This window comes from Mizuhopecten yessoensis, unplaced genomic scaffold (genome assembly GCF_002113885.1).
Source record: "Mizuhopecten yessoensis strain PY_sf001 unplaced genomic scaffold, ASM211388v2 scaffold10589, whole genome shotgun sequence".
Classification (NCBI taxonomy): Eukaryota; Metazoa; Mollusca; class Bivalvia; order Pectinida; family Pectinidae; genus Mizuhopecten; species Mizuhopecten yessoensis.
The window spans coordinates 751,024-777,232 of record NW_018408622.1 but is presented as its reverse complement, the minus strand read 5'-3'; the positions used below and the strand labels follow the sequence as shown (position 1 = coordinate 777,232).

Below are 26,209 nucleotides of genomic sequence, written 5' to 3'. Positions count from 1 at the left end.
AGTCGTACTGGCAAGACACAATCCAGACTATCAACTACAGGTATCGATAACTAATATGTTTGATTAACGGAAACAGAAAACTTGTCATAAACATTTTGAAAATACAATTGGCAGTGTTTTTACCCCTACAAAACTTTTCTGTTGAAGTATAAAATAATTCCCAATAAGGTTTATTGACCAGAAAGTCTTTTTCCTAGAAAGGGATTCACGGTTTACTGAATAATAAAGCTTTGTTTTTCTGAAATAACCATGTTTCTCATGCAAGATAAAGAAATTAATCCCAATACCAGCAATAATTTCTGAATGGACTTGATGCTTTATAAAGCTGTAATAATTATATGTAAGCACAATACACCAATGTAACATTAGCAACATACCTCTTTAAAACTTCTGAATTTTTGTTTTGCAAATACATGTACACTTAGCTGTTATTAGGAAAATTGATTTTAACCTAAAAAAAGGTTTTAAAAAGTACATGCTTGTTTTAACTCATTCACCCCTGAAGGCACATTTGAACTCTTCCAATTCAAAGGTTGGAATAGTTCATTATGAAATTTCAGGGGTGAATGAGTTAATGTCTTGATTTGTTATTATTACTGTAAACATACATATGTTCGCAGAAGTAACATTTTAGTCCTTTATCAGGCTTTAAACGTTGTACTAAATTATGATTGCACCAATTGAGGATCATGTTTATTATTTTCTATTAAATATTTGGTGGGTGAGCCAATTCATTAATGCACTAATCTGTTAAAATTCAATAATGCACTAATATCTCAGTGCACTAAAATAAGTATGTTTAGTACATTACTTCCATACCCTTAAATATTTAACTCATTCACCCCTGAAATGTCATAATGGCCTATTCCAACCTTTGAATTGGAAGAGTTCAAATGTGTCTGCAGGGGTGAATGAGTAAAGAGCCTAGCCTGATGTGCCATAAAACATTAAAAGTTTATAGTGTATAACAAAGGTGACAGTGTTTTACCTCAAACAAATCTACAAGTTCTGCATCACTACTACATCCATTACCATGCAAGTTTAAAAAAAACTATTGTCAAAAATGTATGTGCATGGTATTTTCATGTGAACTTGGTGCCATAAAAGTTGAAAAATATTTGTTAAATTTCTAACCTATTGTCATTCTGCTTTTATTTATACCAATAGAGAACATCGCTATAGAAATGTTTTTAAGTTAAGGTGTAAAACTTTACAATATAAATATGATTTATTAAGGTGTGGTGAAAACAACACTTGTTTTTCAAGGTATAGCAATGTCCAGCATTGAAATTATAACATCAAAGAGTTAAATAGAATTCCTGCAGTAAACTTCCTCTAAATAGCATTAAAATAAAGACAAACTGCACTGCAGTTCACTCAAAACAGCAAACAAATGGATAAAGAGAGTCTAAAATGACTTTCCATTCCATGTGAGAGTTGTGAAACATGTCTCTAATAATTTTTCATTTTAGCAATTGTCTGGAGAGCTAATATGAAAAATTCTTGACGAGTTTCATGAATCATATGAAAAATTCTTGACGAGTTTCATGAATCAAACGTGAAATCGAAAATAAATGGAAGATTTTTTTTTTACCACATAACCAAGATGTCTTGTAAAAATTCTTGAAAACAACAGCTCTCAGACTCTTGAAATCTAAAATATTGACATTTTGACCTTAAGCTGATTTCTTTTGTGACATCACAAATCAAACGTAAGTCTGTGACATCATGAAATTGTCTTATCTGTGATGTCACAGTTGAAACAATAGAAAGGTATACCGGGTAGTCAATCACAGCTCACAGGTGTTATTAAGCTGTGTTTCATGACACACCTCATGTACGTAGCAGGTGTACGACATTGACAACAGGTAACACGCCAACTTCAACAGGTACTGAGGTAAATAAGAAACGCTTCACCGAGTCAACGTCAGCCAAAAATGTAAACATGAAGTACTTGTAAACATACTGCTAATATTGCTTATACAATCTGCAGATTATTTTAGTTTCTATAATATAAATCTTTTTTTTTTTCATTTCACTGCAGCTATTATAATGTTATTTCAAAAATGTTATTTTTAAATTTTGTACATGTTATGTTGATATGAATAGTCAATACTGCATAACAGTTAGCTTACAAAGATTAGTTTTTGTACTATTGAACTATGAAACTGACAGGCTAGTTTCCATCACAAATAATTACCGGTAGGTAAAATAATGCATCTTAGTCAAGGTAGAAGGCTGGTTGCTTTGACCCAAAATATCCTCTTATAATTAGTCAATTATATTAAATACTAATCTGTGACAAATAAATGAGCTATACTTCAGTTAGTCACCAATTTGACAAGTCTGCCTTTTTTTTTTAAATATATCTGTTAATTATCACTAAAGTTCTATCAGTTTGTCTGCTTTAAATATATAATGTGAATGTACAAACTCATTTCCAAAAAAATGTGCATCCATTTAATGTAAATATTTTCAACAAAATTGCAACATTTTACATGAAATGATAAATAAAGTGTTGTTCAATGTGTCACACTATGATTGGCATGAGCTCTGAACATGTATTTTTTTTTCACGAAAAAAGCGAAAAATAATTAAAAAAAAATACAACCAGCTTATGACATGACCAATACAGAAGTAACTGTTAAACAATTAAAGCTCCATCTCCATCTTAGTCTAACGATTAAAATACAAATTAATACGTCTGAAAGGAAAATGGCTAAAAACTACGAGGGAAATACACTATGAAAGAGCACTGGTAGAATATAAGCAAAACTATGGTAACCATAACAGGTTATCAAAGTATAACCATGGCAATGTATAGCAGATAAAGTAAAAACCATGGCAACACACAAATTAGGTATAACAAAAAGAAATCAGCTAGTTAATGCTTAAGACAAAGTTGTAAAACCATGTAAAATTGTCAACAGGCCAGTTTTATGTTTCTACGCAAACAACTATGAACGAAGTGTCACGAGTAATTCCCATTGTAGCCAGTCATGCCCACAGACAAGTCAGGAACACTTGCACGTAGACGCTCATTTTGCATCCATGATAACAGGTTTTGGCTAGCACTAATTTGGGAATCTTTTCCTCCGCCAGGCTGAAGTCGGTCCCACGCGGACATCTTCGGTTCACCCCTGGGCTTAGACAGGGTCTTCAGGGCACGGAAATGTTCGTCGTTTGTACTTCCTACGGTGTGTCTCCGCTTCGTCCTCTTGACCTTTCGTGCTGGTTCTGGACTTGATGACCTAGCCTTCAAAGATTTATCATTTCCACCAATGTCAAAAGTACAGGAAAAACCTGTTGGTCTCTCGGCACCAGACATATGACTGTCTTTGACCTGTTTAGACAAAGACACATTCACTTCTGTTTTTTCAGATTTAGAAATTGGCCGCGCATCACGACTACAGTCTACTTTTGCCAAATTTCTGCCCTGTGACAGGCCAGAAGGGGAGTAGTGGCGACCAGACCGGTCAAGCACAGTCACTGGGGAGGGATTGACCACCATGTAGGTGGTTCGTGGCTCAGTGGCCAGACCAGGGTAAGAGGAGGGGGAACCCATATTGCTTGCACCACCCATATTCTCCCGACTGTTGGTTAGAACAACACTGTTTGTTGGGTTACGCTCAAAGCGGTATGCAATACCAATTTTGGCCTCGCTTTTCTGTAAGGGAGATCTGTGGAGGCTGGGATCTCTGTATTGCTTCTCCAGCATGTCATTGCTGCTACAGAGACCAAACTTATTGCACAGCGACAGTGGAAGCTGAGGAGGAAGACGCATATGAGCATTGGGCTCCTTTTCACTTTTTTCGCTTCGCTCACTTTTGTCGCTGGTAACAGAGCCTGAGCCATCACTCTTGTTGAGCCTGCTTGTACTACCATTAAGTTTGTACTTTGGATTTACCAAAACCTTCAGCTTCTGGTCAAACGTAGTTGTCAAGTCACTAAGAAGGTCCGACCCATCCTCCGAATCCGAGGAGTTGTATCCATAGACTTTTTGATCCTGTCTGTCTAACAGGTCAATTAAAGAATCTAGCGAACCTCTCCTCACTGAATTACTACGACTGAGGTTGCCACGGGAACGTCGTATATGTTCACCACTTTCCCGATTGACCCAACGAGGTTTCTCCGACCCTCTTTTGGTTGTGATTCTTGCATATTGCCTTGGCTTTATTTCCTCATCAGTCTCCAACATTGTTTCTAAGGAATTTGTTCGTTTTGTAGGAGGAACTTTAGCACTATTAACACTTTGTATCACAAAATATTTGCCTCCATGTTTAGGGTCCTTAAAAACTTTTTCCCCGTTGGAACTTGAAGGGGACACAGTACTGTTATAGTCGGACGTATTACCATACTTGAGCCATGATGGCCCTCCGTGTATTTCAGCCCCTGATGACACACTTGAGTAATCAGACGTGGCAGAACCTTGTCTCACATGACCGGAGGACGAATATCTATGAAGTTCACTTGCTGAGTGCCACACTGACGGAGAATTGAGTAAATCTTCAACATTCTGACTATCCTCGTATTCTATTTCCTTTTTCGTTCTCTGAATATCTTGTTCCACTTTCTGTCGTTCCAATTTTCTCCTTTCGAAATCTCTCCTCCTTTTTTCCTCCTTTTCCCTCAACGCTCTAGCCTCCTCCTCAATTTTCCGAAGACGATCTATCGTATCACGACTCACACTGAAACCAGAACTGAGACCACCCTGAGAAGATAACTCCATCTCATCATTCTTATCCAGAGAATCTTCCGAGTAATGTCTCGGTTTAATTATCATACTTTGAGATTGTCGCTCTGAATCTATGTATTCCCAATCAGGATCTAAAATCTCCTGGGACTTTGCCATCCGCCGATCGTTGGGATTTTCTGTTGTGCGTACAACCACCTGAATCTGTTGTGGCATAGTTTTGAGAACAGTGGTGAGATTGGGGCTGCTCTGTGTTGTCTCGTTTTGTGTTTTCATGCGGTGTTTAGCCACCTCCTGATCAATGTTGCGCTCCCTGTATGGTGGCGCCGGTGGTTGGCTGGCATCCACCTCGTCTTCTCCCTTCCCACGTTTTTTCGCTGCTTGTACAAATGACGACACAATGTATTTCGGATTGTTGGCATTGTCTGAAATAAAAACAGATGGATTTCTGTCAGTCTCACAAAACAAAGGTTTGGAAAGGATGAATCTGATAGACATTTCTTAATTTCAGGTACCTCCTGTGCCATAACAGTATTGGCATTAGCCTCAGTACCATGAACTTACTAACCAAATTTCACCACAAATATGGTGGTATTCAAAGCTCTTACAATGCAAAGCAATACTCCAGGAACAAAAGATATATAATAATTAAATAAATAACCTCCTTTTCCTTTGAAATAGCCAAAAATCAAATCATGGCCAGAAATGAATATCTTTGACAAAATGTTTTTTTTCAATTGTTTATTTAAGTCACAGGTATATAATTGATAGATATATATCAAATATAGTCAGACTGATTTAAATTGCAATTAAAAGTTAAAAGTAAGTTTAATGATATTCTTAACTTCATTTTCGAACTCGGCCTTTAAGCCTTTGTATATATGTATATACCAAGTTTCACCGAAATTAATTATGATAAGCAAGTTATCTTGCAGAAACTTAAGGATCCCCGTACTGCCACCAAAATCTGTATCTATGCACTTGAAACCAATTTTGCTGACATGACTTTAGTTTTGATAAATAATTTCTAAAAAGCAAACCTTAAATTATCTTGCCGCATATATATGAAAAATAGTTGAGAGGAAATAAACATAAAAATAATCAACAGCAGTGTTGTGGGTGTAAAACGAGCAGCAGGGCAACACTGTCATTTGAACCCTGGACTTCAGGGGCCAGTTTTTCAAAAGGTGATTAGCTTAATCAATAGTTAACAACACTTTTCAACCTTTAATAATTTCGTCAATATACCAGGTATAATCTCACACTTTTGCATATAAATTCACTCTACTTAATATTTAATATCTGGAAAGTTGTAACTAATTCAATGGTTTCGTTTTTAAGATACAAGAAAATTAAAACTTGTGCTAATCACTGATTAAGCTAATCACCTTTTGAACAACTGGGCCCAGATTGTTATACTATCGCTCCAAACGATTGAGCTACCTCATTGACAGAAGTATCCTGGCCCAACTGTTCTACAGTTAATATATCCAAACAGAAGTTAAGGGTGGTTTGCTGTATGTACGAACAACCTACAGTGTAGTTGGGCAGAGATTTGTAAGGGCGGACAGATAGTAGAACAAACCAAGGAATAATGTTGACATTGCAGAGAGGTCCGAACTTACCATCATCGTCACAGGACATCCTTGAGAAGGAGGTGTTAGACGGTCGATTATTTTCCTCATAGTTCTCGTCCACTGGTACATAGCGGTCTTGGTCCCAAGAGCTGAAGAACCATTCATACTGCAAGACAGAATATAACTGCTAGTCTTTGCCTACCATCCATGAATTGTTGAGAAGAATTTTTAAAGTCTATAGTGATAAAATTATACCAAAACAACAATCATGTACCTCTATGAAGAACAGGGTCAATGAAAAACTTGAATTTTTAGAGAATTTAATACAATTTACAAACTGGTGGAGGAAAGCATATGCTTTACCATATTTAGTTGTGAGCTGATATATTGTTATATAGGTGTCAACATCTGAAACCTCCAATGAGGGAGATCTCCCTCATTCCACATTTCCAATGAGGGAGAGAGTGCGTGAAACTTGACTGAAACTGTTTTGCTCAATTCATTTTTCTTTTCCCTTTATATGTATCAAAATAACTCAAAAAAGCATTCATTTGATTCAGACACACCTGTTATGTTAATTACGCACACCCTGTAGTAACTAGGAGATCATTTGACCACAGGATGGAGATTCTGGGTTTGTGCGAATTTGGACTTGAATGAGGGAGTTTCTACAGAGATTGGTAGACTGTGGTCAAAATGAGGGAGTTTCCCTCCTAATGAGGGAGGGTTCACAGCTATGTTTTAGCCAGGTTCACTTGTACACAACTTACATGAGATATGATACTCTCCACAATGCGACACTGGTCCGACATGTCCTTAACAATGCTTGCCATGTCATCGTTGATTTGGCGAATCAGAGTTGGACCAAACATCAGGGCCAAGTTTCGTGTGTCCATCTATAAATAATCAAGATCAGTTTAAAAGCTGTGATTGACTATATTCTAAGTGTTACTTTATGTTAGCAAATTGTGTTTGAAAATCGTAATTAAGCAGAAGGATATGTTCAATACCAACATGTTTTAACATCATGCACCTATGCTTAGATCCGAGCCTCACCTTATTGACTTGATCGTAGGAGGCGACTTTGTTGAGATGTTCGGCCAGGTGTCTAAATGTCTCGAAATGATGTTCCGGAAGGTCATGTAATAACCTCTTAACCTTGAGCATGCGTCGCTCAGGGTCCCCAGTCTGATTGGCGTTGATAAAGCTCTGGTACAGCTCTGTGGAAACAGATACACTTACATTTAGTGAGGCCTTTCTATATTACTACTAAATTACTGCCTATAGCAGCTTCATGTTATGAGACTATAACTGAAGTTGGTTGCAGGGCGTATGAATACATCTGACTTGCACAATGTTAGAATATAGGCCACAATAAAACAATCAGTAAAAGGTCTTACGTCAATTGAATAGCTACTAACATAATGTTATTTGTGTATATTTTGTTAATTGAGAATATTCTATATTTTAAAAACAAATGAATCAATAACGATAGTCTTTTCAATTTTGTATGGGAAATAGAGCGTGACGTCAGCTGTTATCTTTGTGCCCTTCTAGATACAGACAGGACCTGATGGTAATAAGCAGGAAATTTGAAAGTTGTAAAAGAGATATACCTTTTTATCATATCAATACTGTGTTATGCAGTGTCATTAAGCCATCACATAAATTATGTTTAAGTAACGTGTGTAATATCACTCCGGAAATGACGTCACAATCGAATAGGAACAATCAATGTGACATCACGTCATTGTGAAGCTGACACAATTTTCATCGTTTCAGAGGCGACCAAGTGCAAAATATTCATTTCTGATCACAATTATAATGATAATTTGACAAGTGTGTTAAATTATAGTTTATATACAACTTTTATTGCTCCCTTGCTTATATATATCATAGGTTGTTTTTCTACAGTGGAACAGTTAGATATATATGTGTGAATTTACTTAAGTTCATTTCCTTGTTTACGTGTGGTAATATTCTTGTATCTAGGTTTTTCATGTTTATGTTTTTATGCAAATTAGGGGAGAGTTAACCAATCAGCATTAACCCCTAGAGGGTATGTGGTATTGTCAGTGCCCCTCATTATTGATTTCCGGCGGGTGTTGGTGTGTTTGCTTTTCGCGTATTCTTCGACTTTTCAAGTGTTTACTACACTATGGATTTATCTTAAACTACACCACGATTACTCAGTGACAGTCATCGCCATATGATTTAACTTTCGCCAGTTTGTTACGCTGTAAACGTGAATCAGTATGAGGAGAACGTTTGTTTACTTTCTGCATGATTTTTGGACTTGAGGTGTGGCTACGCTACTGTACACACTGGGAGCAAGGCAGCCTACTGATCATTTACTGTTGTACGAATAATACCACCTTACAACTTCGTGTTTAAGGACTTGACGCACTTCCTATACAATTATTGTGAGCAAATACTTCGCCGTGATTCGTCATTACGGTGTGAACTTGACATTGTACGTGCATTCGACCGTGCTAACCTACACCTTAGGCTATATATAACGTTGATATTCAGGCCTATCGACAATAGTTTTAAGACATGGGGTCTAAAAGTAGGAATTCTACAGTTGTTCCGTACGATCCGGTAGCTCGTTTCCAAGAGGCATTATTTACTTATCTGTTGATTATTTTACTGCTTTTGCTTTAATTTTTCTGTCTATTCTTGAAACTACTAGGCTCTTGAATCGCTCAGGAGTTTCGTCTTGCCAGCTCTTAAATCGCTTAAGTCTGGTGGTCAGTTTGCCTCTCTTGAATCGCTCAAGGCAAAATCTCTCTGCTTTTAAATCGCTTAAAAGTTTTCTTTACTACTTATATATATGAGTATTTTATATGCAGCTCTTGAATCGCTCAAGGGTTTGCTCTAGATATCTACATGTATATACTGTCTTGAATCGCTCAAGAACGTTCACTAGATATTTACATTTGGCCTGTCTTGAATCGCTCAAGAGTTGTCTGGCTAGCTACTTTAAATATATTGCTGAGAATATATATTTTTTTTCCTTGTGGCCTCTTTCTTTGCTTAGGAGGCTACCTCGTCAGTACACGTTTGTTTTTGTAGTATTGTATATAGTTAGCTTATAGTGTTGAGTGAGTATACGTAGCCCCTGATACGCCAAAGTATAAGTTTGTATTTTCTTTTTATCTTGCTATCTGCCTCATTTAAATATCTCGAATTGTAATAAACAGGTAAACTGTTGTTTCATCGTTTTTGTTGTGTATAAACAGTTTATTTTGTATTATATGATATAACGAATCAGTCATTCGTTTCTCTTCATATTCAATTTATGAGGCTCGCCTACATGAAAAATCTAAAACTTGTATCATAAATCCAATATGAAGGGAAACTTATGACAGATCCTCTATTTAGCAGTTTTTCATAACGAAAATGTAAATATAAGCGATAAACTGCTAGCGTGCACCATTCAGTTTGTCTGTGACAGTTTGTTTGTGACACATCGGCAGTTAAAACAGTAGGTCTGCCACATATATTTAGTTTATTGCTTAAATATTTACTGGTGATTACTGCAGTACGGCACAGGCAAGATCTTTCCATTTTTTGTCATTACTCCTCAATAACCAAACAGAATACAAATCTATATAATATACATCATTTTTTTAAAAAACAAGGAGTCCCTTAAATGAGGAAGGATAAGACATGTTCCTTTATTAAAAATTGTTTTCAGGTTTAAAAATAAATCTTTGTATGTTAAGTAGACCAGATTTATCTCCCTTGATTGACAATTGTTTCATCAGGCCCGTTTAGTGCATCCGGTTCATTTTTAAATCTAACTTTTTCAGGTATAAATTCAAGTAGATCTGCAAATATTTATGCAGGCCTTGCAAGGCTTTGTCATGGCTCGCCTGAAAGCAGCATCAGATTACTAGGTCCGACTCATTTCATAAACGTTTAACTCTGTTCCAACATGTTCAACTGTTTGGGTCGCGATAAACGAAAGCGGCTCTTGTCTATTTTGTTTCTGGTTAAAGTTCGTGAAGAAAAATACTGAAATAATTCTCTAAAAAAAATGACTGTTAATTAAATTCTAAAAATGACCCATAAATTTAATTTTGTTTGTGAATCACAGTTAGCTACCTACCTGTAGTGATCAGTGGATCAGGCAACTTTCTGAAGAATGCCTTCAGTAGACTGCTGATGACGTTAACATCGCACCACTTCTCATGGTCAACATTCATGTTATCAATGCCCTGGAAATACAAAACACATTATGGATTGTCTGTTTACGTTTATGAGATTTATGTTGTAGAGATAACTTCTGTTCAAGAAAAAGTGCTACAAAACTTAAGTTATAACGATTTTTAACTCAAGACACATATTATAACTTTTTTCCATTTTGTACTTTTATGTACAGAAATAAACACTGCTATCTGCAAATAAAAAGAACAATGACCAAGGCAGAAATAATTATGGGACCTTATTATCAATGAAAATAAGTTGCATTCGCAACATTGATTTAGTCTCTGTAATAAGTTTGTCTGAACACAATTGATGGATATGATTTTGACCAGACTCATAAAATTTGCTACACTGTATACAGGGAAATTTTCTTCTAGCCAAATTTTCCCCTTTGAAGTTAAAATAATTCTACACCGAATACTAAATTCACCCTTTGCATTTAATTACTATATGTATTCTATTATTTACAAATGTTCGCTGTAATGATAAATTTGCCCTCATTACGGAGAATCCAAACAGGCGAAAATTAAACAGCAGCAAATGTTCCCTGTATACAGTATATAAAACATTCTGTATAATGTTCCTTGTATACAGTATATAAAACATTCTATATAATGTTCCATGTAAGCAGTATATAAAACACTCTGTATAATGTTCACTGTATACAGTATATAACACATTCTGTATAATGAATACATTACTATATGTATTCTATTATTTACAAATGTTCGCTGTAATGATAAATTTGCCCTCATTACGGAGAATCAAAACAGGCGAAAATTAAACAGCAGCAAATGTTCCCTGAATACAGTATATAAAACACATTCTGTATACAGGGAACATAATACAGAATGTTTTATATACTGTATGCAGGGAACATTTGCTGCTGTTTAATTTTCGCCTGTTCGGATTCTCCGTAATGAGGGCAAATTTATCATTACAGCGAACATTTGTAAATAATAGAATACATATAGTAATGTATTCATTATACAGATTGTGTTTTATATACTGTATACAGTGAACATTATACAGAGTGTTTTATATAATGTATACAGGGAACATTATAGAGAATGTTTTATATACTGTATCCAGGGAACATTATACAGTGTGTTTTATATACTGTATTCAGGAAACATTATTTAATATTCTTTATATACTGTATACAGTGAACATTATACAGAGGGTTTATATACTGTATACAACGAACATTATACAGAATGCTTTATATACTGTATACAACGAACATTATACAGAATGCTTTATATACTGTATACAGTGAACATTATACAGAGGGTTTATATACTGTATAATGTTCCCTGTATACATTATATAAACACTCTGTATAATGTTCCCTGGATACAGTATATAAAACACTCGGTATAATGTTCCCTGTAAACCGTATATAAAACATTCTATATAATGTTCCATGTAAGCAGTATATAAAACACTCGGTATAATGTTCCCTGTACACAGTATATAAAACACTCGGTATAATGTTCCCTGTACACAGTATATAAAACACTCTGTATACTGTTCCCTGTATACAGTAGATAAATACTCTGTATAATTTTCCCTGTATACAGTATATAACACATTCTGTATAATGTTACCTGTATACAGTATATAACACATTCTGTATAATGTTCCCTGGATACAGTATATAAAACATTCTATATAATGTTCCATGTAAGCAGTATATAAAACACTCTGTATAATGTTCACTGTATACAGTATATAAAGCATTCTGTATAATGTTCCCTGTACACAGTATATAAAACACTCTGTATAATGTTCCCTGTATACAGTATATAAAACACATTCTGTATAATGAATACAACCTTGTTGAGTTCATCCTGCATGTGATTGACTGCGGCTGAGTTACCGGGAACTCTGTACACACCGGTCGACTCCAGACCTCGTGCCTCCACAATTTTAGTGCACAGGTCAACAATCAGTGGCACAAACTGCAAAAGTAAACATTATATATCCTTAATACAAAGTGCATTCATCTTCTTACGACAAAGTACACATTCTTATTACAAAGTACACATTCTTATTACAAAATACACATTCTTTTTACAAAATACACATATTTCAATCAAAAAGGTATTGCATTCTAATTACAAAGTACACATATTCTTAATACAAAGTGCACACATTTCAATCATAAATTAAGTACACATGTTCTTATCACAAAGCACACATGTTCTTATTACAAAGTACACACATCTTATTACAATGTTCCTAAAATGGATTATTTATGTTTCTGTGTCACAGTACTCGCATGTCTAACTAAGAACAGACAACTATTCTTAAAACTGATGACTTCCGAGGTAGTAGATATATCTGAGTTAAAATACTCAGCAATAAAGCTGCCAGAGGTCAGAACAACCTAAGATAATATCAGTTTGATCTTATTCTGAAAGTACAAATCATTGCCACTTTAAACAATCAGACTTATCTCAGTGCTTATATCCTTATTACAAATGTAAAATTACGTGTAAATTGTCTATGTAATACTTACATCATTGTTAGGTGACGGTATACAACATGATAGAGGTACCCCAAACATCCCGGAGTTCTCTTGTTCTTCCGAATGTCCTGAACCTAATACACCGTGTTTACGGAAACTCTTCAGCTTCCCTTTGAGTGTCTTAGCTTTGGTGTTATCATCTGGAACAACAAGTTGGATGTTGCGACAGATTCTATTGACAGCAGATAATACAACAGAGCTCCCAAATTTACAAGATTTAGCTTGGACACCAATTACCACTTTACCATAGTGAACATTATCACCAAAAACTGTTTAATATCCCAGGAAATCCATCAAAAGTCTTTTTATTTGGAAAGAATTCTTTTTTATAACATCTGAAGATAACAATTCTTAAATGCCATACGATGCCTTCTGGCCCTGTTTATGTTATACTCAAAAATCTACCACCCAGAAACCCTTCACCCAGGCATTAAACCCTTCACCCAGGCATTAAACCCTGAAACTCAGTTTCAATTTGCCATCCCCCCTCATTTTAAAGACACATATTGGATACCTACCTTTGCTTTCTGCCTTCTTGCGCTTCATACTGGGGGAGTGTGGTATCTTGGGTTTGAGGGCGAGACTTTGTAGCTTTTTGATGGCCTTGGGTGGGGCCTGCGGCGAAGTCTTGTTGGTCGAAACGCTGGTTGGGGGCTGGGCTGATTCATGCTGGTTGGTCTTTCTAATAATCAGGTCTTTACTCGCTAAACCCCTCTCCTGTAAACAACAACACCGGTCAACTGGTCAATTACCGCATGTCCAGTCATTGCAGCTTCTAACACAGAAAGCTGACTATCCCAGCATCAGTGAAAACTTGACAACTCATTATTATTATTTATTTTAATTCTATTTTCTTGACAATAAAATTCAGTTGCAATTTACATAATTTACAAATTAAAGATTTGTAAGCCTGGAAATTTGATTTCTAATTCAACTTTTGTAGTAATGGTGCTAGTTGATCTTCAAAATTTACATTTGTAAATAGAGTGGTGTAGTTTTTAATCATACATTAAACTTTGATTTTTCATTCAGTTATTATCTATATCTTATCAGTAATATAAATAACATATAATTATCACTAGTCAAAACATTTCAATAATTATTTACAAACAATAAGTCAGGTACAAAATGGTATTTTCTACTGTTTACCCGTCGTCGGTGAGAAATGCACAACCGAAACAAAAAGATTTGTCCTCTCCTGGACAAACACTGTTTCAAAATGTTGTTAAGAAAATACTTTCAGAATAACATACTAAAACTAGCACTACAAGCAAGCAAGATGATTTTTGTTTCCAAAAAAAAAAGAAAAGAAATGAAAGCAAAGCAATCCAAACCAAACCAAACCAAATCTGTTTTACAAAATACCAGTAAGGACAACTGGGAGATATTAGAAGATGGTTTGTGGACAACTGGGAGATATGAGAAGATGGTTTGTAAGTGTTTCTCTTATTTACTGAACAGATTTTGCGAGAAAAGCGATTTTTTCCCCAGTTTTAAGAAAAGTCAACTTGAAGTTAGCATATTGTCTCGTAACACTGTCATATAGACAAAAACAGTTCTACAGAATAAAGAATATATGTATACTCTTGAGGTGTATAGTCCTCGGGGAAAAAGTATCTGGAGTTTTCCCAACTGACTTATGCAATGACCTGGGTCTAAGAAGAGATAGCCTGTTGGACTGTGCAAGAAGCAGAAAAACAAAGTCAACTGATTAACGAGAAAGAGATGTTGACATGTCCCGAAAAGCGAAAAAAGCAGAACGGGTTGTGCATTAAGCCAAAACAAGAATCCAGAGAAAACACTGTACCCTGACTTTATATCTTGTGCCCCTTACATCCGAGTCTGGGTCATTGTTCTCCTGAATGGCGCGTATCCATGACAACATGGCCTCGTGCTCCTCTGCTTGGAACAAGTACTCCGAGCCATTGTATGTCTTCAGACGAAACACGTTTTTCTTTTTTGTGTAGTCATAGGCGATGTCGACAATGGCAGACTTGATTGAGATCGGCTGGTCCTCAAAGGAGAAAGGGTGTACCTGGAGACAAAATAAAAGTAATTAATAAGACTTTGGCAGATCTAGTACAGTACATTTCACTTGATGTCACTTTTCGGTTATTATCATGTTTTCTTGATACTAACGTCCTTTATAGGGTTGCACTGTCAAAAAAACATTTCAAAACATTGTTTCAGTTTTAAAAATCTACTTTATATGTTTTATATGTTTATTAATTTCATTATCCAATATTACAAAGATGGACAAGTAGAATTACAGTAAAATCACCCATTTTTCGTGGGTTTTTTAAATTTCGTTGATTTCTTTGGTAATCTTCATCCACAAGTTCATAGGTCCATAAAGTAATTTACAAGTTTGATATAAAGCAATTCTCAGTTTTAGTGGGTACTCGTAATCCACAAATTCATGTACCAATGAAATGGTGTTTTGTCCGGGCCCTACCAAAATATCTTATTTAACAATATTGTGTCTTTGCCAATTGAGAATTGAATTGAAAAGCAAACTACAAAATTAAAAGTAGCAGATTAATATCAAATTATCATACAAGCAGATACCATTTTTAAAACTGGCTAGGAATGAATTCACCTTAACGGTAGTAAACTTACCACTCCCAATTGTTCTTTCCTCTCCTTGTGTAAGTACAGAGCATGACCTCTAAGCTCCACCCAAACAGGCTTCCACGACCTATCACTGCTCCTCTGTAACAATCACAGACATCTACATTAAATTAGGTTTACATTTCCACTGCAAGTTCCTCTATATGCATTACCATGAGAAATTGCATTCATAGAGCTATGAAAGCCATTAGATCAATGTCATTTTGAAGCTTCTCCTGTTGCCTCAATTTACATGAGAATCAAACGTTTTGGTGACGTTAGACTGTTACTGGATTCTTGTTTGCGTTGATGACAAAGACATTTCAAAATATTGAAATTTAATGAAATATCTAAAAGAAGTACATATACAGTGTATGTGATAACTAACTATTCAGAATGTAAGTATAAGTATTAATGTTCATGCTGGTATGAATGCAAATCAGTTACATACATATTTACATGGAATATGTATGTAACCAGTTTGCGTTCACACTGGCATGAAATTGAAAAATATATCATCCAATCGTTATGTGTTTGTAGCCAATAATACACAGTGTAACCCAGTTGTAATACCCCTCATTTCATTGCCTACTTTGTGTAATACCCCTCATTTTATTGGCTACTTTGTGTAATACCCTTATTTCATTGGCTACTTTGTGTAATACCCCTCTTTTTATTGGCTACTTTGTGTAATACCCTTATTTCATTGGCTAATTTGTGTAATACCCCTCATTTCATTAGCTACTTTTTGTAATACCCTTATTTCATTGGCTACTTTGTGTAATACCCTTATTTCATTGGCTACTTTGTGTAATACCCCTCATTTCATTGCCTACTTTGTGTAATACCCCTCTTTTTATTGGATACTTTGTGTAATACCCTCATTTCATTGGCTACTTTGTGTAATACCCTCATTTCATTGCCTACTTTGTGTAATACCCTTATTTCATTGGATACTTTGTGTAATACCCCTCTTTTTATTGGCTACTTTGTGGAATACCCTTATTTCATTGGATACTTTGTGTAATACTCTCATTTCCTTGGCTACTTTGTGTAATAACCCTCTTTTTATTGGATTCTTTGTGTAATCCCCTCATTTCATTGCCTACTTTGTGTAATTCCCTCATTTCATTGGCTACTTTGTGGAATACCCCTCTTTTTATCGGATAATTTGTGTAATACCCTCGTTTCATTGGCTACTTTGTGTAATCCCCTCATTTCATTGGCTACTTTGTGGAATACCCCTCTTTTTTTTGGCTACTTTGTGTAATATCCTCATTTCATTGGCTACCTTGTGTAATACCCTCCTTTCATTGGCTACTTTGTGTAATTCCCCTCTTTTTATTGGATTCTTTGTGTAATCCCCTCATTTCATTGGCTACTTTGTGGAATACCCCTCTTTTTCTTGGCTACTTTGTGTAATTCCCTTATTTCATTGGTTACTTTGTGTAATACCACTCTTTTTATTGGATACTTTGTGTAATACCCCTCTTTTTATTGGATGCTTTGTGTAATACTCTCATTTCATTGGCTACTTTGTGTAATACCCTCATTTCATTGGCTACTTTGTGTAATACCCCTCTTTTTATTGGAAGCTTTGTGTAATACTCTCATTTCATTGGCTACTTTGTGTAATACCCCTCTTTTTATTTGATACTTTGTGTAATACCCCTCTTTTTATTGGCTACTTTGTGTAATCCCCCTCTTTTTATTGGATACTTTGTGTAATACCACTCTTTTTATTGGATACTTTGTGTAATACCCTTATTTCATTGGATACTTTGTGTAATTCCCCTCTGTTTATTGGATACTTTGTGTAATACCCCGCTTTTTATTGGATACTTTGTGTAATACCCCTTTTTTTATTGGCTACTTTGTGTAATACCCCTCTTTTTATTTGATACTTTGTGTAATACCCTTATTTCATTGGATACTTTGTGTAATAACCCTCTGTTTATTGGATACTTTGTGTAATACCCCTCTTTTTATTGGCTACTTTGTGTAATACCCCTCTTTTTATTTGATACTTTGTGTAATACCCCTCTTTTTATTGGCTACTTTGTGGAATACCCCTCTTTTTATTGGATACTTTGTGTATTACCCCTCTTTTTATTGGATACTTTGTGTAATTCCCCTCTTTTTATTGGATACTTTGTGTAATACCTCTCTTTTTATTGGATACTTTGTGTAATACCCCTCATTTCATTGGCTACTTTGTGTAATACCCCTCTTTTTATTTGATACTTTGTGTAATACCCCTCTTTTTATTGGCTACTTTGTGTAATACCCCTCTTTTTATTTGATACTTTGTGTAATACCCCTCTTTTTATTGGCTACTTTGTGGAATACCCCTCTTTTTATTGGATACTTTGTGTAATTCCCCTCTTTTTATTGGATACTTTGTGTAATACCTCTCTTTTTATTGGATACTTTGTGTAATACCCTCATTTCATTGGCTACTTTGTGTAATACCCCTCTTTTTATTGGATACTTTGTGTAATACCCTTATTTCATTGGATACTTTGTGTAATACCCCTCTGTTTATTGGATACTTTGTGTAATACCCCTCTTTTTATTGGATACTTTGCTTGCCACCAATGTCTTTCAATGCATCATTTTTCCTTTCTTTACAACTCCTCCATACATTTCCTTCCTTTATAATGCCAAAATTTTCTTGACAAATGGTGTCAATATAACAAGGTTTTACTGTATTTGACAGGGGAAAACAAAGATTGCTAGAATACATACCAAACAAACAGCAAGACTTAAGAAAATAACAATGCTTTAGATTTGTAAATATTTTCTGAGCAATTAACATTATATGACAGGGCATTCACCAAGGCAGCCGGGGTTTCATTTCCCAATTGGTCTGAAAAGGTATGGGATGATCGCCTGCCCGCATGCCAACATCAGGGTCAACAAGAGTGATAAATATAAGTTGTTAAAACTTGTATCATAATTATTTTAAAATCAATAAAGTTTTTAATTTATTATACGTCTTGATATGAAGATGATATACAAGGTTTAACATTACACATTAGAAAGCTTTTGTTATAGACCCAGTACTGTACCTTTCCATCAGTGATGTCAGTTTTGAGGTGGAGTGTGCCCTCTTTCGCCACTTCCTGTATCGGACTGGCAGGGTCCTGTCTCTTCTCTGTGGCCTCCATGATCCGTGGTGTCTACAATTGCCCAAATCAACACACTCTACACATTCGTTTTCAGAAATACACTTATTATGAATCTCTTTCACCTTTCATTTTCAGCCAAATTCTAATCTAATTTTGGCTTTTCTGAGGTGCCAAAATAAGGTTGTGCCAAATAATGGAATTCTATCAACAAAGCAAGATATCTGTCTAAATGTAGTACCATTGAAAACCAGATGAATATTGTGTTCTCCTATAATTACTGTTGGTTTATATTTAAGAAATTTCCATTAGGTCAATTATTTGGATAATTTTAGTGTGAAACAATATTTCCTAGTGTAACATATAACACGATCTGTATGATATGAAATACAATACTGTGAAATCACTTATTTTTCGTGGGATAAAAGTTTTGTTGATTTTGTGGGTAATCATAACAAAATCATAGGTCCACAAAATTATTATAAGTTTGACATAAAGCTATTCCCCCTTTGTGTGGATACTTGTATTCAACAAATTAACTCATTTACCCCTGAAGACACATTTAAACACTTCCAATTCAAAGGTTGGAATAGTTCATTATGAAATTTCAGGGGTGAATGAGTAAATGTACCCATGACATGGTGTTTTTTGAGGGAAACCACAAAATTTGGGCCCCACAAAAATATCTGATTTTACAGTATATAAAGCGTGTAATGATCAGTAATTATGATTCATATCCATTTTTCTGCATTTCCTGTAATAATCCCAGGAGGTCAACATATAATCCCTGACTAAAAGTAGGGGGTGGACTTATTACAGGACAATGCAATGGCACACATTAATATATCTACCGAATCTTACAGATATGGGTGGGCTTATTACAGGACAATGCAATAGCACACATTAATATATCTACCGAATCTTACAGATATGGGTGGGCCTATTACAGGACAATGCAATAGCACACATTAATATATCTACCGAATCTTACAGATATGGGTGGACTTATTACAGGACAATGCAATAGCACACATTAACATATCTACCGAATCTTACAGATATGGGTGGGCTTATTACAGGACAATGCAATAGCACACATTAACATATCTACCAAATCTTACAGATATGGGTGGGCCTATTACAGGACAATGCAATAGCACACATTAATATATCTACCAAATCTTACAGATATGGGTGGGCTTATTACAGGATAATGCAATAGCACACATTAATATATCTACCGAATCTTACAGATATGGGTGGGCTTATTACAGGACAATGCAATAGCACACATTAATATATCTACCGAATCTTACAGATATGGGTGGACTTATTACAGGACAATGCAATAGCATTCGTTAACATATCTACCGAATCTTACAGATATGGGTGGGCTTATTACCAGGCATGGGCTTATTGCTGGATAAGAACTGATAATTTCAAGTAAATCTTCTAAATGAAGTTCATAAATTATATATCATAATTAAGAATCAACTTTGAGAATAGATCGTTATCAATCAACCCTCCTAGGATGTCCTCACTGCACTCAAATTTATAATCATAATTACCCTTTCTCCAAAGAAAGCCTTCAACTTCTTCATACTGTGATGTTTGTTTGGTGTACTGAAAGAAAATTAAAATTATGTCTTTAGTGTTTAAATTCAAGAAAGTTGAAATTTTGTATTTAAAACATTCTGCTTTTATCAGATGTTGATGTTAGTCATTTGTCAGAGAAAACATGATATACAGAGAAATTTGACATTAAGATAATGTGCTGTTTTGATTGTCAGAGAAAACATGATATTAAGAGAAATTTTATAATAAAAGATGAAGCGCTGTTCTGACATTTTCAAATGTCATTTGCTCCAAGAGACTGTCAAAATTAACAATATCACCCTATCGTTACTTTTTACATATTGTAACTACATATACATACATATATATTTTCTTCAAAATATTTGTTCAAAAAATGTTGTGAACAATACACACTGTAGTGTCAGCTCTGCTGATTGGTTGGGAGATTGGGATTTGTCCAATGACAGTTTGTGACTGTCTCTGTCCTTGGCTGTCGCCATGAGATACGATGTCCTCCTCTGCAATTTGATTGCATCCTCCTCTGGTGTGGCTAAAATTACAAACAAAAACATCAATATTGATTCCATTGAACATACATTTTTTAACTAATTATAAATTATTTCTAAATTTCAATATTGCCTACAAAACATATGCATACACATCCTTGTTTGAATATGAGGAAAACAATTGGGGCGACAATTTCCAGTACAGTTTGAAGAAAAACTTTTGAGAAGTCTTCATGATTCTTTTCATTCTCAATTTCTTTTTTTATTATCATAACTTTTTAAATACACATATATAAGCGTCTTTCACATGGTTCTTAGTTCTTGGATAAAAATAAGTATTGAAACTAAACGGATGTCTTGTATTTTTATTGTGTTTGTATTAATTGTTATAATGTTAGACTTACACTCAGATTTCTTCCTGAGCATTACAGAAGGAGTGGAGTCTCTGATAGGGGTGCTAGTCAGAGCCAGGCCCGCATCGGAGCAGGGAGGAGGCAACACCACTGGAAACAAGACACATCACCAAGTTAATGTTAGTGTTAAAGTGTTATACCCCTCAAGTCAAACCACCAGTAAAGGGGAATAACTCTCGAGTCAAACTACAAGTTAAGGGGGGATAACCCTCAAGTAAAAACACCAGTAAAGGGGAATAACTCTCTAGTCAAACCACAAGTTAAGGGGGAATAACCCTCAAGTAAAACCACCAGTAAAGGGGAATGACCCTTAAGTTAATCCAACAATAAACGTGAACAACCCTCAATCGAACCAACAGTAAACGGGAATCATACTCAATCGAACCAATATTAAAGGGGAATAACTCTAAGGTAAAAGCACCAGTAAAGGGAAATAACCCTCAAGTCAAACCACCAATAAAGGGGTATAACTCTCATGTCAAACCACATTTCACTACTAGGACTAAACTATAAAATGACTGTCAATCAGTCTGAACAATTTTTATTCTCTAGAGCTTTTGAGAGGAATTAGTATTTAGATATATAGATCAGTAGATAACTAGAATAGAAATGTTTTATTTATGTTTTAAATCAAATCTAACTTATTCCAGATTCAAAGTGAAAACCTTTATGTGACATTTAACCCATCACTTAAGTTCTATATCCTGGTCAATGTCTGTATACATCACTTAAGTTCTATATCCTGGTCAATGTCTGTATACAGTGTGCATGTTTATGGCTACCCAGGTGTAGACTGCACTTAAAAACCATGTTGTTATGGATCAACTGCCTTTTATATATTATTGGTGATTTTTGTTGTGTTGAGTTGGCTCCCTTAGATATTCTAGCAGCCTTTTTTGCACATATTACTTAGAATTACTTAAGTGTTACCGAGACATAATGATATTCCTGTCTACCTTCTAAATGTTTTTAACCCTTTCATCCCTAAGTTACTTGAGTAGACTTTACCATACATTCATCTGGATGAGTCCATGATGGTTTACAGTGGTAAAGGATTAATAAAACTAGTCCGACCTGACAAAAAGATATTACACAGATTTCCTAGTATAGAACTCTTTTGAAAGCAAGGTTTATAATTATGTCAAAGTATTTGTATCATATTGCCTTAATCATCATTGAAACATATAATATATATACTGGATGCTATAAATTACCTGAGGATAGGGAGGTATAGGGCATCATACCAGCATTGCTGGAGCTGGAGATTGAGGTATGTGATCCCATCCAAGGACTCGGACTGACTGGTGGGGAGTCTGGACTGGGCGGCTCAGGGACAGACTGACCATCTGTAAGGTCAAATTAACGTATTTTCAGTAACAGAAAGGCGTTACTGATACAAGAGACATATAATTTGAAAAGGCTCTTATACATAAATATACAGTGGACTATGTCTAAATTGAACACCACTGGAGCCATATTATGTTGATAGTTGCCAAGAATTACCTTACGGCTAGTAATTAATTAGTACAGTGTGAACTCAATGCTATATATAGAATTGACAGCTAACATTACAAGAGCTGTTTATACCAGGGCCTGTATTCATGAAACTGTTCTCATGCTCGAACTCAGATTCTGTGCTCAAGCCCAATTTCTTGTTCCAGTGATAACTTTACAAAAAATCACATTTTGTCCTTGATTTGGAAGAATTGTGGAGAGACTTCAAGCAGAAATTTATTTAAAATATTTTCACTTGTCATTTTTTACTGTGTTACATGATCTAAGCAAGCTACAAGGAAGCTGGTTTGAGCACAGAAACCATGCTTGAGCATGTGAATGGATTCATGAAAACAGGCCCTGGTTCCTGGTTCATATACTTACATCTCGGAGGCTGGTTGATAGCAGCCAGGAATGACGGTTGCCTAACAGGTTTGTTTCCCCGATCCTCTTCATCAGACATCCCATCTACATCGTCCTCCTGCATGTGTAGAGAAGCCTGTGATGTTGTCATTTCCATCGGCTGGGCATTTTGCATTGGCGAGTCTTGGTATATTGGCATTGGCATGATTTCCACCAGGGGGGAGGGAGAGGAATGAGGTGTACCCTGGGATACATAGATACGAATTGGGGCCGTCTGTTGCTGTTGAGGGGTTTGGGGCTGTGGTGTGCTACGCTCCGAGGAGTGGGAATGTGACGTGTGACCGGAAGAAGGTTCCGGAGACGAGTATCTCTCAGTGGATGACATTCTTCGCACACATATTCCCTCTTTTTCAAAGTTTTGTAAACGGTTTTGAACTGTTGTAAACTTCCCAGATGTTATTTTCTTAATTTCCGTTTTATACCTGTTTGAGTTCTGTCCCTGGCTGTTGTCATTCTGTCCGCTCTCAAACTGTTGTTTTCTGTAGGAAACCATTGGTGGTCTTTCCCTGTTGTCTTTTTGTTTAATTTCAATTTGAGCACCATGAGGAGATTTGGTCAGAGCAAACGTGGAGCCGTACTGATTCGACATCTGAACTGTAGCACCACCGGACACTTGACCATTAGACTGACCATTCCCTCCAGTTTCAATGGTCTTATTGCCGATTTTCACAATAAAGGTTCTAGCACCACCGTTTTGATTCTGCTGCTCATATGCAGGTGAGCTATAATTAGTTCGTAGACTTCGCTCCGTAATGTAGTGACCGGAGCGAGAGTCGAGACCGTCCACACTTGTGGACAGTTTTGGACTGACCGACATTGAAGATGTCTGTGACACAACGGGAACATAATGTCTTGTTAGGTGATGTTCACCTTTCTTATCACCTGCCATGTTGGTTTGGGATGTATACGAGTGAGGTATTGCTATGTTCTGATTGGCTAATGCTGATGAGGAATCTGGGTAGCTGTGACGTGAAGATGACGATGACATAGATGACGCGTATGCAGATGAACTTCCAACATTATATGAATCTTGTGATGGATTTACTCCTTCTCTTGCTGAAGAGCGTTGTTCAAGGGGAATAACTCTGCCCTGTGGTTTGACAGTCACTGACCGCGTGATGTTTTCTAGAGAATCGTTTGACTGCAATATATTGTCTGCTGACCGTCTGTAATGTGAAGAAGAGCTTGGAACACCTTCCGATGATTTTACAGTAATAGGTTCCTTTTTGGGTGCAGGATAGTAAAGTCCTAATGTGTATGTCTTTGAGGGCGCCTGCACGTTCTCCTTGGCGCGGGACTCAAACTGTCTGCGTCTGTCATTAAATACGACCTTGTGAAGGTCACTCCCACTAGCATTGTTCTTAAGTTGTGGTTCCCTGTACACACTCAATCCCGATGTGTAGGATGTTGAAGATTTCATTTTTCTTGTTTTTTCAGATGATCCCAGATATCTATAATTTAACTCATCTGAATCACCGTACTCATCCAGTGATGATGCTGAAAACCTTCGTTCTGGTCCTCGATATCTCCCTTTCTCCCCAGAGGATGCGACCCCCTGAGAGGATTGGGAAGGTAAAGGGTAGACCTGCTGACCTTTGACCTTTACGCTGTTACTATTACTGCCACTTCCACTACGACTGTGGTATAAGGGCTCCTGGAGAGAATTTCTGTTTGTATTTTGGTAAGCCTGAAAAACCAAATAAAAATACTTATCAGAAAAAAAAGACAATTTACTTAGCAAACATTATAAATAAAAACAAGTTAATCATTAAGGAATGACCATATACAAATGTACAAACATCACTTGTACCCAATTGAAAAGTGCACATTAATCATCCGACATACATGGTATCGACATAGGGAGAAAATTAGATCTTAGTCATTCTTCATAATGTCATTTAAATGATGCACAAAGACTTTTCAACACAAATCTCACTGTGAATAATAAATTCAATTTTTACACAGAAGCGATAGAACACATCAATTTATATGCATGATGTCATCAGTTTTGAGGTTATCACATATAGCCAAAAAACTAACAATACTTCTTAAAGGCGAATTCTCAAATTTAAAATATAAAATATTGAAAATATACAAATGATAGCCAAATTCTTACTGAGTTGTGTCCCTTAGACCAAACAAAATAATGTCCAACATTTTTTCAAACTCAGAAAATGAATCAACATCAAAGTCTACTATGCTTATAATACCATAAGCAATAAATGTATTACCTCATTACCAGTGCTGAGTAATAAACCTTTTAGGAGACGAATGATCTACATAAAGTTTATCAAATACATGACAAAGAGGTGTCTCACTGTCAATCAATCTATCGCACAATGCTATCTCAACATCTAAATTCAGTTTTCATCGCCACTTTTAAAACACTTTGATGAAATTAAAATTGACGTTATGAATATTCAATTATTTAAATTCTATAAATGTGTCAAAATTAAAACAGAATTGACAGCCACAATGTTTGATATAGAATAGAGATCCATTGTTGAACATAACCTGACTTTAAAACCTGGAAGGGCACACAGCATGCTGTCAATCTCTCGACATTACAATTCCCCACATGTCATCTCCTAGTTTGTCCCAGACTCTGATACAATAGGTCGTCCTGACTCAATACATGACTCGCATCTTTATTTACATACCATAAACCTTCAAACCCCCAACAGTGTGTAAGTGCGAGTGACGTGAAATTCCACCTCGGTGACCTATGCATAATTTATTATATATATAGCCTAGCTTCCACTCACAGTCTTTGATCAAATGTTAACCTTGTCAATGGATTGCATGGCATATATTTGTAAAGCATGGGCATTTGTTTAAAATACAGGATATACATTGATTCTTAGGGTACATATGCAAATTATATGGTGGTTTTAGCATATCTTAATCTGTATTTAGAGTATTGAAATTATAATTTGTGAATGGGTTAAAGAACAGGTTTTACCACAACCATTATTTCTCTCTGGTCACCAAATAATTGCTACTGATTCCAGTTTTTTATTTTATATTTAGAATACTGAAATTATA

At 35.7% G+C, this 26,209-nt stretch overlaps 1 protein-coding gene across 6 annotated transcripts in view; it reads right to left on the bottom strand.

Annotated features, from left to right (window-relative positions):
* Positions 1–938: 938 nt before the first annotated feature.
* Positions 939–26,209, bottom strand: part of LOC110461186 (rho GTPase-activating protein 21-like) — a 109,110-nt gene continuing 83,839 nt past the window's right edge. For 5 of the 6 annotated variants that reach the window (XM_021514547.1, XM_021514549.1, XM_021514550.1 and 2 more), the window contains 16 exons: positions 23,126–24,851; positions 22,462–22,593; positions 21,239–21,337; positions 20,743–20,878; positions 20,322–20,376; positions 18,697–18,807; positions 15,635–15,727; positions 14,823–15,050; positions 13,534–13,732; positions 13,007–13,155; positions 12,321–12,446; positions 10,385–10,493; positions 7,327–7,490; positions 7,041–7,166; positions 6,319–6,436; positions 939–5,118 (listed from right to left, as the gene is read on the bottom strand). In XM_021514547.1, coding sequence (XP_021370222.1) covers positions 2,972–5,118; positions 6,319–6,436; positions 7,041–7,166; positions 7,327–7,490; positions 10,385–10,493; positions 12,321–12,446; positions 13,007–13,155; positions 13,534–13,732; positions 14,823–15,050; positions 15,635–15,727; positions 18,697–18,807; positions 20,322–20,376; positions 20,743–20,878; positions 21,239–21,337; positions 22,462–22,593; positions 23,126–24,851 — 5,718 coding nt within the window. In that variant the 3' untranslated portion in view covers positions 939–2,971. The remainder of the gene's footprint in view (positions 5,119–6,318; positions 6,437–7,040; positions 7,167–7,326; positions 7,491–10,384; positions 10,494–12,320; positions 12,447–13,006; positions 13,156–13,533; positions 13,733–14,822; positions 15,051–15,634; positions 15,728–18,696; positions 18,808–20,321; positions 20,377–20,742; positions 20,879–21,238; positions 21,338–22,461; positions 22,594–23,125; positions 24,852–26,209) is intronic. The other variant, XM_021514546.1, reaches the window with a different exon arrangement.